Source organism: Grus americana, chromosome 1 (assembly GCF_028858705.1).
Source record: "Grus americana isolate bGruAme1 chromosome 1, bGruAme1.mat, whole genome shotgun sequence".
NCBI classification, from domain to species: domain Eukaryota; kingdom Metazoa; phylum Chordata; class Aves; order Gruiformes; family Gruidae; genus Grus; species Grus americana.
Window position 1 is genome coordinate 48,690,815 of NC_072852.1, and position 16,250 is coordinate 48,707,064.

At 45.7% G+C, this 16,250-nt stretch overlaps 1 protein-coding gene across 1 annotated transcript; it reads right to left on the reverse strand.

Annotated features, from left to right (window-relative positions):
• Positions 1-432: 432 nt before the first annotated feature.
• LOC129201571 (uncharacterized protein C12orf50-like) lies at positions 433-13,514 on the reverse strand. Its single transcript, XM_054813055.1, has 8 exons — positions 13,461-13,514; positions 12,712-12,835; positions 11,323-11,487; positions 10,553-10,630; positions 10,323-10,436; positions 9,589-9,708; positions 7,597-7,704; positions 433-632 (listed from the first exon to the last, which is right to left on the reverse strand). The coding sequence occupies exons 1-8, from the start codon at positions 13,512-13,514 to the stop codon at positions 433-435; spliced, it is 963 nt and encodes a 320-aa protein (XP_054669030.1).
• Between the last annotated feature and the right edge of the window lie 2,736 nt (positions 13,515-16,250).

The following is a 16,250-nucleotide window of genomic DNA, read 5'->3' on the forward strand; positions in this document are numbered from 1 at the left end:
CAGTGAAACAAGGCTTCTAGTCAGCATGAGAAACCTGCCCTCCATGGTGGGATGGCGGAGAGAATCGGCAGAGAAAAAGTGAGAAAACTCGTGGCTTGAAAGAAAGACAGTTTAATAGGTAAATACTTTGAGCAAAGTATTTAAGGGGAAGTCACACAGCTACCTTTTGTAAACCAACCTGTGACTTCACCTTCAGTGAGGAGAGTGTACAGCCCCTGTTCAAAAGTTTGTTTCCCAGAGAAGAAGTACCACCTCCTGAACTTGTCATTTTGTCCCCAAATTTTGAGAAATTTTGAAGAGTGACTACCAGTTCCAATAGTTTGGAGATTATGTCAAAAACCCGTCAAGACCTCTTTTCTCAAAAGAGGATGGTTTGATGGTTATGCTAATAAATGAGTTGCAAAGTGCATTGCGAGAGTGGAAAACCCCCTTCTACCCCCCGGTAAACGAAAGAAAAAATTGTTTACCGTTCTCCTCCTCTTCATCATCGTCCTCGTCGTCGTCTTCATCGTTGAGGTGTATAGTCAGTGGAGGGTGAATTGGTCGTAAAATATTCTTTTGATTTCTGAGTGACTCTTGACCATGGGCTGGGTGCGGAATCCCTTCTTGGACACCTTGTTGCAATGGGGCATCTGCAGGAAAGAACATTACATTCATTTTGTTAGGAGGGAACTGGAAGATCAAATCCAGGTTCAGGCCAGCAGGTATCTTCTTGAAATCATTGCCATACTGAAGGAGTCATTAAATAGACGGATTGTGCCTTTTCCGAAAAATCTTCTGCTGAGGTCGGCAAAAGAGCGTCTTCCAAGTACAGAAAGTCTGAAAAAGCAGGCAGATATTTACACCATGGGACAACATGGGATTAGTAATACGGGGGCTGAAGTGAGTCAATGAGTTTAGAACCCCACCTGTGAAAATATTTTTAACATGCTGAATAATAGGCAGGCCATGGCATCGATTTTGAAGAGTTTAGCAACGCTAAGCACAGGAGTACCAATTTTTAGCTTGTCGACAATTTTTTCTCTCAAAATCTTCTGAACCACAACTCTCTCTACTAAGTGCAAAGTGTAGATTTTGAGAAGGAATATGAAGTTCATGACATTAATTTACACTCAACCAGATTCTTGTGCATCTCGTGCTTGCCTATGAGCAGCATGTGTATCATGTTAAAGGCATTTTAGTAGCACTCCTGCAGACCAGATTTGTTGTATCTCGTGCAAGAGAAATTAAGATACAACACTTAACTTGGTAGAGCCTTTATTTATTCATTTCATTAGTAATGTATTTATTGATTTAATTTATTAATTTATTCCAAACGACAAACTGGAAATACATCTGCACACACAGCACTGTAATCTGATGTTGTCTCTACAAGGGGTGTCTCATCCATATAACATGTTGTGCTCTATCAACAGATACTGCTGCTGGTGGCCCTAACAACCTCCTCCCTCCAACCACACACGCTGCTTTTCATTTCTCTTAAGTGCTTACCTGCCCACTAACCATTTTCACTCCTGGAGAGATTTCATCTAGCAAATACCCAAGGAAGGCAACATTTTTACTCCATGGATCTTAGCAACCTAAACTGCCTTTTGTGACTTCACCTTTCATGTCACCGATAGTTACAAAGATTCGTAAGCAGACAGCTAAAAAAAGTCATATGGCAACCCTATTCAAATGCCAATCCAATTCCTTTCTTTGCCTTCAACTTGCCGGCATAGCGGATCATACCTGATTGATTTGCCATGGTACATTTCTTCACCTGCACGTACGCTACGTAAGCGCTGGAAGGACGTTTTTGTGCACTTACTTAAGAGCTCTACTGGACAAATGGCTGAGAAAATATTTTTACTCACTGTTACTCGGCGGCAAAAAAAGTCCATTTATGCTGCGAGGTTTGCTGTGATGGAAGGCGCAACTGATCCTCAAGCAGCCTGATGGTCGTGTTTCCCAGAAACAGGAGATGTTGCTGTACTTCTGCTGCAGGAGAAAACAGGTTTCAGATACTGTCAATACAGCGATAAAACGGGACTAAATGGATTCATATACAGCGTACTGCTGTGAACATATGACTAAGATTTTGTGGGACCACCCGCTGCTACTTTCGAACATGTAAAGTCATCTTAAGCTCCAGGTAACTCTAAAGTTACCTTGAGCTAGGGCAAGGGAGCTTTCGTGATGTCTGTAGATGAGAATAGGAGCAAAGCAGTCTCCTTACTGTACTGCAGTGCGTGCAGTATCGTGGGTTACCGGCGGTTTCTTAATGAGTTTCTATGTCATTTTTTAAAGGACATCAAAGTCACACTTGAAAATAGTTGAATACGTGACGGGAAGTTCCACCCAGTTCCAGACATTAGCAGCTGGGTCTCAGAGCAGCATCTCCAAAACATGCCACTTCTGGACTGTCGTCGGGACAGCTGGGTGTTTAGAGGATCGTGAGCTCTTCTCACTGCTTCTGAAAATCAGCTGTTTGATCTACAGATGGGGCCAGGACCCACGCAGAGTGGCATAGCGATGTCTAACTTTACATAACCACCCTCCCTTTCAAGACGGATATGTCAGGAGAATCAAGGGTACAAACCACTCTACAATCTACAGCATTTACCTGTGCGTAGGGGGAACAAACATGGAAAGAGCGGTCATTCCCAGCTGCAGCCATTTCCAGCTTTCAGGCTTCTCCTCCACTCTCCTACTGCTGGCAGAACATACACGAAAAAGTTAGAGCTCTCAACATTCAGGCAACTTGTAATCGTGTCCTGAAAGCAGTAGTTCTCTTTCCAAACCTGGACCTTCAGACCTTTTTGGAAACAAGGAAGGAGCTGCTACCTTCTCCGGGCTTGCTGAACGGACGAAGGCAGTTGCTAGCCGGTATAGAATGTTACGTTACGAAAGCTCCCAACTGCTCCTCCAGCTCGTGACATCAGCATGATGGTGCTATGTGGCCTGTCCAGCTTGAACACCTTCCTCTCTCCCTTGCTTCAGAGTAGAGTACGGAAAATCGGACCGTTTCAAAGGGTCTCCCCTTCTGGTGTTTCTTTAACGTAAACCGGAACAAACCCATTTGGCAGGGCTACAAGAATACCCAACTTCTTGCTTATCCTTATCCTTTGACTAGGTTTTCAACCAAAATCCTGTTGGCCCATGTTTTTCTTGCAGCACCTCTTTCTTTGGATGGAGAAACTTGCTGCTTCGTGTTAGTACACTGCTAGCTGTTAATGGCTGACGTTGTTGGGGTTCATTGCTTTTTCTTGCTTCCATGATGTCCAGTGCCACAGCTAAAGCAGAAAGAAGAGCGTACACTTGTGTCCCTAATTAAGACCTCTGTTCTCGCTCCTGTCCGAGGCTGCCTCTGAACAGACAATATCTAGGCGGGGAAAGGAAGTTTCAGTCCTGGAAAACGGTCAGGCAGGCTGTGATCCCCAGGACAGGGGGTCACAGTTCCCACACTGAGTGACATCAGTGACTTGGAGCTGAACACTTCCGGTGCCAGAGACTCCACGGGCACAAATGGTACGAGGCTGGCTCAGCGGTGGTTATGCCCAAGCTGGGGGAGAAGCACGGAGACATTGAAATGACTGGAAGTCTTCAGGTCTCTCGAGGAGCCGATCAATGTGTTTGTGACTCCGGTATCAGGAGATGGCCCAAAGAGCTGTGAAGCGAGAAACGATGTGAGTGAAAGGGCTCCCACAGGTCCGTAAGCCCTACAGCTGACTGGGGCACACAGGGGAAGGAACATGCCGGAAAGCAGGCGAGGGCCATGAATAATGAACTGCCAGCGGGCAGGAGCAGCCCGAGTAAGAAAGTGTTAACACTGCCAAGAGCTATCCAAACAGGGGCTCTTCTTAGCTGTGTAGCTGTGCCTCAGTGAGGCCTGGCTGCAGGGAGGGGGAGACCCGGGCGGCGGGAAGTGTCGCTGCAGGTCTGGAGCGAAAGGCACGGTAGAGGTTTCCGTAGGGCTCCCCCCTGGAAGGCGGGAAAGGAAGGTCGTTTGGGGGCCGTTTCAGCTCTGTCCCCCTCCTTTCCTGCCAGGTGCACCCAGGTGTTGGCCCTGAGGTTGCGTTTGCTTTTTCCAAGTGTAGGGAACAGCCAGGGCAAGGAACGAGGCCGCTCCAACATGACGGCACTGGGAGCTTGTGAGCCTTGTGGGGGAAAAATAAGCTGCTCTCTCATGTTTCTTCTTTCTTTTCTTTCTTTTCTTTCAGCAGTTTTATTTGGTGATCAGAGGAATATCGGACTTATGACAGAAGCATTCATCGGAGGCAGCAAGAGGTGCAGTACTTCGCAAGGTGAAAGTAGTAAGTCATGGTGCCCAATCACAGTTATTTCTTGTTGTGATTGGGGTGGCATTCACCTGTCTGGCTGTGGGCCTGCGGGTCGTGTTTCCTGGTTTTAGTAGCATCAGCAGCAGCAGCAGCAGGAGCAGCAGCTACTGCTGTGTGTCGGCTGGGTGACTTTCTCCCCTGGGTGTTTGGGTTCTGGATGGAAGAGCTGAAACGATTGCCAAAACGTCAGTAACTTCGTTGTTCAGCTCTGAGTACCAGCGCCATCTTGATGGTGGTCGTGTAAGGGGACCTCCCTGCACTAGGTTTTGGCTAGGATAGAGTTATTTTTCTGCACAGTGTGGGGCTGTGCTGTGGATTTGTGCTGAAAACAGTGTTGCTAATACCGGGATATTTTGGTTACTGCTGAGCAGTGCTCAGGCAGCGTCAAGGCCTTTTCTGCTTCTCACCCCCCCCCACCAGCGAGTAGCTGGGGGTGCACAAGAAGTTGGGAGGGGACACAGCCGGGACGGCTGACCCCAGCCGACTAAAGGGATATTGCATACCATAGGAGGTCATGCTCAGCATATAAGGGGCTTTGGGAAGAAGAAGAAGAAGAAGAAGAAGAAGAAGAAGAAAGGGGGTAAACTCAGAGCGGTGGCGTTTTTTTCTTCCCAAGTCACCGTTAACGTGTGATGGAGCCCTGCTTTCCTGGGGATGGCTGAACACCTGCCTGCCGATGGGAAGTGGTGAGCCATTTCCTTGTCTTGCTTTGCTTGCGCGTGTGGCTTTTGTTTTACCTATTAAAGTGTCTTTATTTCAAGCCCCGAGTTTTCTCACTTTTTCTCTTCCGATTCTCTCCCCCATCCCACCGTGGAGGGCAGGTTTCTCGTGCTGACTAGAAGCCTTGTTTCACTTAGGTTTCACTTCTGTTGTGTGCTCTATTGGATTACAGCTGTTGTGACTTCACCTGTCATTAAACATCTTGACCGCAAAGTGGTAGTTACCGTAAAGATAGTAGGTGTTTATAGGTTGGTTGCAGTGAAGGTGCCAGTCAAGGAACTACTCCGGTTCTAAAATGTCCGGTTGGTAGTTCTGCCTTGCACACTAGAACTTGTATAGTAAAGGGTGTGTAATTTCTTTGGGGAAGAGTAACAGAAGTGTGGAGGTTGGGAGGAAACGAGAAGATGCATTGCATTAAAAGACCTCTGAAACTGCAAAGTGAAAAAGTGCTAGTATTTATTCATCTTAGAAATTATGCCTTAAAACATCATCTGCAAAAGTCATTTAAACAGTCAAATTTTCATAACAAATTAACCTTAGTGGATCTGTGATCACACAGAACGTATATTTTGTGTTTTCAATCAGTTTTGAAACATTGTCGTGTACTTCCTGCATCTTATTTTTGGAATTTGCAATTGTGTCCTCTTTGGATTTTCCAGCTGATAATTTCCACATTTCAATTTCGATTGCTCTTGTAAGTCGAAGAACTGGCTTCATCTCTTTCTCCTGTCTATGTATCGCTCTCCTTTCCTGTTCACTTCCATGTCTTCTTGGCTCTGTTGTCAAAATAGATAGGCAGAACATGTTGTGCATCACTTATTAGAGGGAAAGTCTATGCTCTGTTCAAAAGGTGTTAAGAATTAGACTTCCAACAGAAGACGCAAGATAGAGGTTCTAATCTCAGTTACCTGACTGGTTGTTTTAGACTTTGAGAACGTTTTAGGGTGTGGATTTCTTTTCCTCCAAGTTGGTGCATTGTAAGAGCCTGAAGTATATTTGTCTGTAGAAAAAAGACAAGCACTCTTTCTTAATTTCAGCTGCAATTTAGGGAAAGACTCTCTTAGCCTGGTATGCAAATTAAATATTACATTAGCTGAAGTATCAATGCATACATTGGGTGACTCAGACACCACCTCTGAAATACAAGGTAGTATTAAATATAGATTTTGCCCCTAGAACTCTAAAGATCATCTGTAATCTCGCAGCGTTTCCATCAGGCTCACAGGATCTTCCAAAGGAGGTGGATTGTGCCACGGACATCCTTGACTTGGACAAAGTGAATGTTCCTGTGTAGACAACCTGCCCAAAGGCATCAGTTGCTTTTAGATTAGACTACTCCACAATCCGGTCTCCTTTTTTGTCCCTGCTTGGGAAAGCGCTAGATGCAAGGCAGTGTTATGTTTTTGTACTAGGTGGTTGATTTTGCGTCAGAGTATGCTGCCCAATGACTGACTAGTTTTCTGTAAAACTCGGTTAGAAATCATTATTATGAATACTCTGGTTTTCTGTTAATTCCAGATTAATTCCATTAATTCAAAGTACTAATTCCACAATAGTCCTAAATTTTTCCTTTTGCACACAGCCTGTGAGTCTTACCATAGCTTTCGGTTTGGGTCCAAAATCTTCTATTTGCGTCAAGCTGATTCTTTGGTTTGGAGCATTTCCCAGCATACGGCTCAGGTACTGCTGAAAAGAAAGGTAGCGAAAGTGCTAAGGTGGTTTTTATGACAAAAATGCTGATCGCCTTTTTTGGGGGGGGGGGGGTGTTTTTTTCATTTTTTTTTAAACGCTATATCCTTTCTCAACCTGGAAATTTGATAAGATGTGTTCTTCGCATTGAGAATGTTCTCTCTGTAATCTCTATGAAAGAAAAAGAAAAACCCCACAACTATTCGCCCCTGAGACGAAGCGGTGATGCTGGGATTCCTTTTGCTTCACTTCATTTGTCTGAAAGTGGGGGTTACTGTGTCTGAAGGAGGTTCCTTTGATTGGCAATTAAGACAGGGAGGCACCTCTAGGTGGAGATTCAGCCCAGCTTAAGAGAGGTGACTGAAACGGGCAAGATGAAATCACTTTCTTAACGTTTAAGGATCCTGTGTAAGCAGGAACCCACCTGTCGGTCCATTGCACTTTGGTTCTTGGGTGACGGTGGCAGTACGGTAGACTACATATGCTGATCTTCGAGGTTCTGAAGAACTGAAATAAGTGTCTCTTCCAGTTTCTCTCACAGGAGGAACAGCAGAAGCAGCTTCATCGTCCTTACTTTGACCCCTTTGTTGGCGACGTGGTTTTGCTTTGGGGTCTGGAGTGTGAATTCCTAAAAGAGAAGCAGCAAACTCAGACCAAAATGCTGGGCTATTCCTTCAAAATTGGACATGTTGCAGGAGGCCGGAGGCTGGAAGGCCTAGATAAAGCAAATGCTCTTTGTGGCTAGTCCAATCCAAATATGGACTGTCCCTATCTGACACTAAGAACAGAAATTAACTAGGTCCTGCCAAGTCATCTGTGAGTTGAGTAAACAAGAAGGAATAAGCCAACTGTTTTCTCAAAATACCTTTTCCTGTTCCTGTGTTATGGGACTTGCTTTCTCCCTCGGAAATCCATTGCTGCTCCTTTGCTTCTTTACCGGGATAGTTCTTTACCCGCTCCATGCGATTGGTTCCTGAGGGATTAAAATAACGCATATTTACTTTTTGCAAAAGCAGGCACAATCTTCTCCTCCAAAAATGCTTTTTTGTTTGGTTGGTGGTTTTGGGGTATTTTTGGGTTGGGTTTTTTTTTTGTTTGTTTTTTAAAGCAGATCTCCCACTTCATACACAGGTCTTCTTGGGCTGTACATGTTAAAAGTGCCGTTCCTCAGAAGGAAAGCGGAAGCGGTTATGGTTCCTCTAGAAGAGTTCACAGTTGCAAAATCTTGCAAGGAAACTCAAAAATTGACTATAAACACAAAGGTGTTGGACTCGTTCAATGTCTTTGACCGCTTCTGGCTTAGAATGCTTCTCATTATGAATTTGAAAATCTTCATGAATACTGTATTTTGGGTTTACAGTTTAAAAGTACAAACATTAGCTTTAATCCACATACGCGTTTGTAATCACTGCGAATCAAAAGCTGCATGCAATTTATGTGCGTGTGTCCTGGTTTTAGCTGAGAGGGTTGATTTTCTTCATAGTAGCTAGTGTGAGGATATGTTTTGGATTTGTGCGGGAGACAGTGTTGATAATATAGAGATGTTTTTGTTCTATGGACTTCTTGTTGAGCAGTGTTTACACAGGGCAAGGCCTTTTCTGCTTCTTGCACTGCCCTGCCAGCGGGATGGCTGGGGCTGCACAAGAAGTTGGGAGGAGACAGACAGGACAGGTGACCCAAGCTGACCAAAGGGATATTCCATACCATATGACGTCATGCTCAGTTTATAAGGAGCTTGGGGGGAAGAGAAGGGGGGGGGGGTGGCGTTCGGAGTGATGGCGTTTGTCTTCCCAAGTAACCGTTACGCGTGACAGAGCCCTGCTTCCCTGGAGATGGCTGAACACCTGCCTGCCCATGGGGAGTGGTGAATGAATTCCTTGCTTTGCTTTGCCTGTGCGCACGGCTTTTGCTTTACCTATTAAAATGTCTTTATCTCAACCCACGAGTTTTCTCACTTTAACTTTTCCAGTTCTCTCCCCCATCCCGATGGGGGGAGCGAGTGAGCGACTGCGTGGTGCTTAGCTGCCGGCTGGGGTAAAACCAAGACAGCGTGTCACAGGGGGAACAAATCCTTTTCCAAAGTCAAAGTGTACCATCTAAATGGGAACCCAATGCAAAGGGACTCCACAGCATAGGGTGACAACCCTGGTCTGTGTGTCGCTACAAGGTAACTCAGTTAGCAACAAACCAGGAACCTTAATTAGCATGGTCCTGCCTACCGGTGCTTATTTCTCACGTGCTGCACATGAGGCACGCTTTTCCTCTGGCTCGGCTGCATCGTCAGTTGAGCTACGTGTTGTCCTGCGAGCTGAACAACTGAAATGATGTGGCATGCAAACTAACTTCAGTTTATAACTTGATATAAGTTTAATCCTCAGGCACATCGGTGATACAGTTTACAGCATGGGCCCAGGCATGCTTGTAACAGCTGACCTGGCGTTGCTGACGTGGTGCCAAGGAGCATTGCAGCACTACCAGTGAACGGCCAAAGCTTCAACCTTGTCACATTGGCTTTAGCTCCGATGTCAACGTACCTAGTGGTAAGGGTATTCTACTGCGGACATGTCTGTTTTATAACTTCACAGAAGCAATTCTTTTCCAAAATTAAGCAGGAAAAATTCAATTGGAATCAGCATAGAGGATTTTTTTTTCCTAGAATGATGCTAACCCAAGCAGAATGGTAAAGAGTGGTTTTGATTGTTACAGGTAATGGTGCAGCATGAGAAAGAGTCTCTAGAACATAACAAAGAAAGAATAACTCGGATCTAAAATGGTGAAGCTTAATGCGTGCACGTTCAGGTTTTTTTACTTAGCACATGATGTTCAGCAAAGAGAAGCTGATGCTAAAGTGTATTACCTCCGTTTTCAAAGGATCCACGATCTGTTCTGGGAATGGTCTCTGCTGGTACTGTCGTTCCTGAGCTCTCTCCTTCTCCTTTTGCATTCTTAAATGTTGTAGGAATTGTATCACCGTCGCCTGGAAGGGCAACAGAGAGAGTGGTTTAGCTGCTTGTGTGTAAGCCCGGGGAATGGCGCTGCCATTCTCTTCCTCCCTCAGTGATCCTATCTGACTGAATTTCTGGTATTTTCAAGATGCATGTCATTGTGGTACCAAAAACCTCAGAGAACTGTCTGGAAGAAATGCTTTGGGGAAACATCTCTATCCTTTTCTCTGAATGTATCTAATTCTAAAGACAGACCTATATTAGAACCTGTATTTGCCTGTTTGTTACTGATTTCCTTGTCGATAGTCTAAGTATATCTCAATGAGGTGACATAAATCTTGGTCGTGAGGAAAAATTGTAGGGAAGACCACCTCTGTCGTGTGTCTCAGGAAAGTAGACATAGGCTTAATAGCCCATTTCTACCTTTTCCCTCACCAGTGGACGCAGGTAGTCGCCACGTGTGTGACACTACCCATGTATATGGGGAAAAAGTAGTGAAGTCTGTTGACGCTCTTTGTAATACGCTATCCTTCATTGTCACTACATTAAAGAAGAGGGGAGGAGGGGCAAGCTATGGAGTAGTTTCTCCCTGTAACAGTAATTTAAAAAGTGGTAAACGATGTCCCAGAAGATGAAAAGCACTTGCCTGCCTGCAAGTCTCGCTCGGTAGCTTCCCAGGGTAGTAGCTCGTTTTCCCGAGGTGAAGACACAGTTTTTGTTGATTGGTGTTCCTGAGGGTACTGAATCCCGTAATACTCTCCTAAACATACCCCCAGGGGAGGAAAAAACCCAATGTTTACTGTATCGGCAGTATTGCTGTTTAGGAAAGAGTGACTATATTGCTGTTTAGGAAAGAGTGACTGATTTACTGCTTACCAGATTGATAGCATATTTCCTTTATTGCTCTTTCCTCTTCAAGGTCTGCAGCAGTCTGAGGCACCCAGTCAGGAGCACCTGTAGGCAGTATTTTTAAAAGGTTACGCGGTATCTATACAAAGACCTTCAACAATTCTTAATGGTCAAAAACCAACGTGAGTTTCATTGTGGTCAGGGTTTGTTTTTTTCTGACGGCAACCTCTGATTCTGGACAGAAAAATGATTCCTGAATAGCAGGAGTTTCCAGCTGCAGTGGAATTGCAGTTCCAACACGTATGAGACCGCCTACAGAGTTTAGGAAATCAGTGAAACAAGGCTTCTAGTCAGCATGAGAAACCTGCCCTCCATGGTGGGATGGCGGAGAGAATCGGCAGAGAAAAAGTGAGAAAACTCGTGGCTTGAAAGAAAGACAGTTTAATAGGTAAATACTTTGAGCAAAGTATTTAAGGGGAAGTCACACAGCTACCTTTTGTAAACCAACCTGTGACTTCACCTTCAGTGAGGAGAGTGTACAGCCCCTGTTCAAAAGTTTGTTTCCCAGAGAAGAAGTACCACCTCCTGAACTTGTCATTTTGTCCCCAAATTTTGAGAAATTTTGAAGAGTGACTACCAGTTCCAATAGTTTGGAGATTATGTCAAAAACCCGTCAAGACCTCTTTTCTCAAAAGAGGATGGTTTGATGGTTATGCTAATAAATGAGTTGGAAAGTGCATTGCGAGAGTGGAAAACCCCCTTCTACCCCCCGGTAAACGAAAGAAAAAATTGTTTACCGTTCTCCTCCTCTTCATCATCGTCCTCATCGTCGTCTTCATCGTTGAGGTGTATAGTCAGTGGAGGGTGAATTGGTCGTAAAATATTCTTTTGATTTCTGAGTGACTCTTGACCATGGGCTGGGTGCGGAATCCCTTCTTGGACACCTTGTTGCAATGGGGCATCTGCAGGAAAGAACATTACATTCATTTTGTTAGGAGGGAACTGGAAGATCAAATCCAGGTTCAGGCCAGCAGGTATCTTCTTGAAATCATTGCCATACTGAAGGAGTCATTAAATAGACGGATTGTGCCTTTTCCGAAAAATCTTCTGCTGAGGTCGGCAAAAGAGCGTCTTCCAAGTACAGAAAGTCTGAAAAAGCAGGCAGATATTTACACCATGGGACAACATGGGATTAGTAATACGGGGGCTGAAGTGAGTCAATGAGTTTAGAACCCCACCTGTGAAAATATTTTTAACATGCTGAATAATAGGCAGGCCATGGCATCGATTTTGAAGAGTTTAGCAACGCTAAGCACAGGAGTACCAATTTTTAGCTTGTCGACAATTTTTTCTCTCAAAATCTTCTGAACCACAACTCTCTCTACTAAGTGCAAAGTGTAGATTTTGAGAAGGAATATGAAGTTCATGACATTAATTTACACTCAACCAGATTCTTGTGCATCTCGTGCTTGCCTATGAGCAGCATGTGTATCATGTTAAAGGCATTTTAGTAGCACTCCTGCAGACCAGATTTGTTGTATCTCGTGCAAGAGAAATTAAGATACAACACTTAACTTGGTAGAGCCTTTATTTATTCATTTCATTAGTAATGTATTTATTGATTTAATTTATTAATTTATTCCAAACGACAAACTGGAAATACATCTGCACACACAGCACTGTAATCTGATGTTGTCTCTACAAGGGGTGTCTCATCCATATAACATGTTGTGCTCTATCAACAGATACTGCTGCTGGTGGCCCTAACAACCTCCTCCCTCCAACCACACACGCTGCTTTTCATTTCTCTTAAGTGCTTACCTGCCCACTAACCATTTTCACTCCTGGAGAGATTTCATCTAGCAAATACCCAAGGAAGGCAACATTTTTACTCCATGGATCTTAGCAACCTAAACTGCCTTTTGTGACTTCACCTTTCATGTCACCGATAGTTACAAAGATTCGTAAGCAGACAGCTAAAAAAAGTCATATGGCAACCCTATTCAAATGCCAATCCAATTCCTTTCTTTGCCTTCAACTTGCCGGCATAGCGGATCATACCTGATTGATTTGCCATGGTACATTTCTTCACCTGCACGTACGCTACGTAAGCGCTGGAAGGACGTTTTTGTGCACTTACTTAAGAGCTCTACTGGACAAATGGCTGAGAAAATATTTTTACTCACTGTTACTCGGCGGCAAAAAAAGTCCATTTATGCTGCGAGGTTTGCTATGATGGAAGGCGCAACTGATCCTCAAGCAGCCTGATGGTCGTGTTTCCCAGAAACAGGAGATGTTGCTGTACTTCTGCTGCAGGAGAAAACAGGTTTCAGATACTGTCAATACAGCGATAAAACGGGACTAAATGGATTCATATACAGCGTACTGCTGTGAACATATGACTAAGATTTTGTGGGACCACCCGCTGCTACTTTCGAACATGTAAAGTCATCTTAAGCTCCAGGTAACTCTAAAGTTACCTTGAGCTAGGGCAAGGGAGCTTTCGTGATGTCTGTAGATGAGAATAGGAGCAAAGCAGTCTCCTTACTGTACTGCAGTGCGTGCAGTATCGTGGGTTACCGGCGGTTTCTTAATGAGTTTCTATGTCATTTTTTAAAGGACATCAAAGTCACACTTGAAAATAGTTGAATACGTGACGGGAAGTTCCACCCAGTTCCAGACATTAGCAGCTGGGTCTCAGAGCAGCATCTCCAAAACATGCCACTTCTGGACTGTCGTCGGGACAGCTGGGTGTTTAGAGGATCGTGAGCTCTTCTCACTGCTTCTGAAAATCAGCTGTTTGATCTACAGATGGGGCCAGGACCCACGCAGAGTGGCATAGCGATGTCTAACTTTACATAACCACCCTCCCTTTCAAGACGGATATGTCAGGAGAATCAAGGGTACAAACCACTCTACAATCTACAGCATTTACCTGTGCGTAGGGGGAACAAACATGGAAAGAGCGGTCATTCCCAGCTGCAGCCATTTCCAGCTTTCAGGCTTCTCCTCCACTCTCCTACTGCTGGCAGAACATACACGAAAAAGTTAGAGCTCTCAACATTCAGGCAACTTGTAATCGTGTCCTGAAAGCAGTAGTTCTCTTTCCAAACCTGGACCTTCAGACCTTTTTGGAAACAAGGAAGGAGCTGCTACCTTCTCCGGGCTTGCTGAACGGACGAAGGCAGTTGCTAGCCGGTATAGAATGTTACGTTACGAAAGCTCCCAACTGCTCCTCCAGCTCGTGACATCAGCATGATGGTGCTATGTGGCCTGTCCAGCTTGAACACCTTCCTCTCTCCCTTGCTTCAGAGTAGAGTACGGAAAATCGGACCGTTTCAAAGGGTCTCCCCTTCTGGTGTTTCTTTAACGTAAACCGGAACAAACCCATTTGGCAGGGCTACAAGAATACCCAACTTCTTGCTTATCCTTATCCTTTGACTAGGTTTTCAACCAAAATCCTGTTGGCCCATGTTTTTCTTGCAGCACCTCTTTCTTTGGATGGAGAAACTTGCTGCTTCGTGTTAGTACACTGCTAGCTGTTAACGGCTGACGTTGTTGGGGTTCATTGCTTTTTCTTGCTTCCATGATGTCCAGTGCCACAGCTAAAGCAGAAAGAACAGCGTACACTTGTGTCCCTAATTAAGACCTCTGTTCTCGCTCCCGTCCGAGGCTGCCTCTGAACAGACAATATCTAGGCGGGGAAAGGAAGTTTCAGTCCTGGAAAACGGTCAGGCAGGCTGTGATCCCCAGGACAGGGGGTCACAGTTCCCACACTGAGTGACATCAGTGACTTGGAGCTGAACACTTCAGGTGCCAGAGACTCCACGGGCACAAATGGTACGAGGCTGGCTCAGCGGTGGTTATGCCCAAGCTGGGGGAGAAGCACGGAGACATTGAAATGACTGGAAGTCTTCAGGTCTCTCGAGGAGCCGATCAATGTGTTTGTGACTCCGGTATCAGGAGATGGCCCAAAGAGCTGTGAAGCGAGAAACGATGTGAGTGAAAGGGCTCCCACAGGTCCGTAAGCCCTACAGCTGACTGGGGCACACAGGGGAAGGAACATGCCGGAAAGCAGGCGAGGGCCATGAATAATGAACTGCCAGCGGGCAGGAGCAGCCCGAGTAAGAAAGTGTTAACACTGCCAAGAGCTATCCAAACAGGGGCTCTTCTTAGCTGTGTAGCTGTGCCTCAGTGAGGCCTGGCTGCGGGGAGGGGGAGACCCGGGCGGCGGGAAGTGTCGCTGCAGGTCTGGAGCGAAAGGCACGGTAGAGGTTTCCGTAGGGCTCCCCCCTGGAAGGCGGGAAAGGAAGGTCGTTTGGGGGCCGTTTCAGCTCTGTCCCCCTCCTTTCCTGCCAGGTGCACCCAGGTGTTGGCCCTGAGGTTGCGTTTGCTTTTTCCAAGTGTAGGGAACAGCCAGGGCAAGGAACGAGGCCGCTCCAACATGACGGCACTGGGAGCTTGTGAGCCTTGTGGGGGAAAAATAAGCTGCTCTCTCATGTTTCTTCTTTCTTTTCTTTCTTTTCTTTCAGCAGTTTTATTTGGTGATCAGAGGAATATCGGACTTATGACAGAAGCATTCATCGGAGGCAGCAAGAGGTGCAATACTTCGCAAGGTGAAAGTAGTAAGTCATGGTGCCCAATCACAGTTATTTCTTGTTGTGATTGGGGTGGCATTCACCTGTCTGGCTGTGGGCCTGCGGGTCGTGTTTCCCGGTTTTAGTAGCAGCAGCATCAGCAGCAGCAGCAGCAGGAGCAGCAGCTACTGCTGTGTGTCGGCTGGGTGACTTTCTCCCCTGGGTGTTTGGGTTCTGGATGGAAGAGCTGAAACGATTGCCAAAACGTCAGTAACTTCGTTGTTCAGCTCTGAGTACCAATGCCATCCTGATGGTGGTCGTGTAAGGGGACCTCCCTGCACTAGGTTTTGGCTCGGATAGAGTTATTTTTCTGCACAGTGTGGGGCTGTGCTGTGGATTTGTGCTGAAAACAGTGTTGCTAATACCGGGATATTTTGGTTACTGCTGAGCAGTGCTCAGGCAGCGTCAAGGCCTTTTCTGCTTCTCACCCCCCCCCACCAGCGAGTAGCTGGGGGTGCACAAGAAGTTGGGAGGGGACACAGCCGGGACGGCTGACCCCAGCCGACTAAAGGGATATTGCATACCATAGGAGGTCATGCTCAGCATATAAGGGGCTTTGGGAAGAAGAAGAAGAAGAAGAAGAAGAAGAAGAAGAAGAAGAAAGGGGGTAAACTCAGAGCGGTGGCGTTTTTTTCTTCCCAAGTCACCGTTAACGTGTGATGGAGCCCTGCTTTCCTGGGGATGGCTGAACACCTGCCTGCCGATGGGAAGTGGTGAGCCATTTCCTTGTCTTGCTTTGCTTGCGCGTGTGGCTTTTGTTTTACCTATTAAAGTGTCTTTATTTCAAGCCCCGAGTTTTCTCACTTTTTCTCTTCCGATTCTCTCCCCCATCCCACCGTGGAGGGCAGGTTTCTCGTGCTGACTAGAAGCCTTGTTTCACTTAGGTTTCACTTCTGTTGTGTGCTCTATTGGATTACAGCTGTTGTGACTTCACCTGTCATTAAACATCTTGACCGCAAAGTGGTAGTTACCGTAAAGATAGTAGGTGTTTATAGGTTGGTTGCAGTGAAGGTGCCAGTCAAGGAACTACTCCGGTTCTAAAATGTCCGGTTGGTAGTTCTGCCTTGCACACTAGAACTTGTATAGTA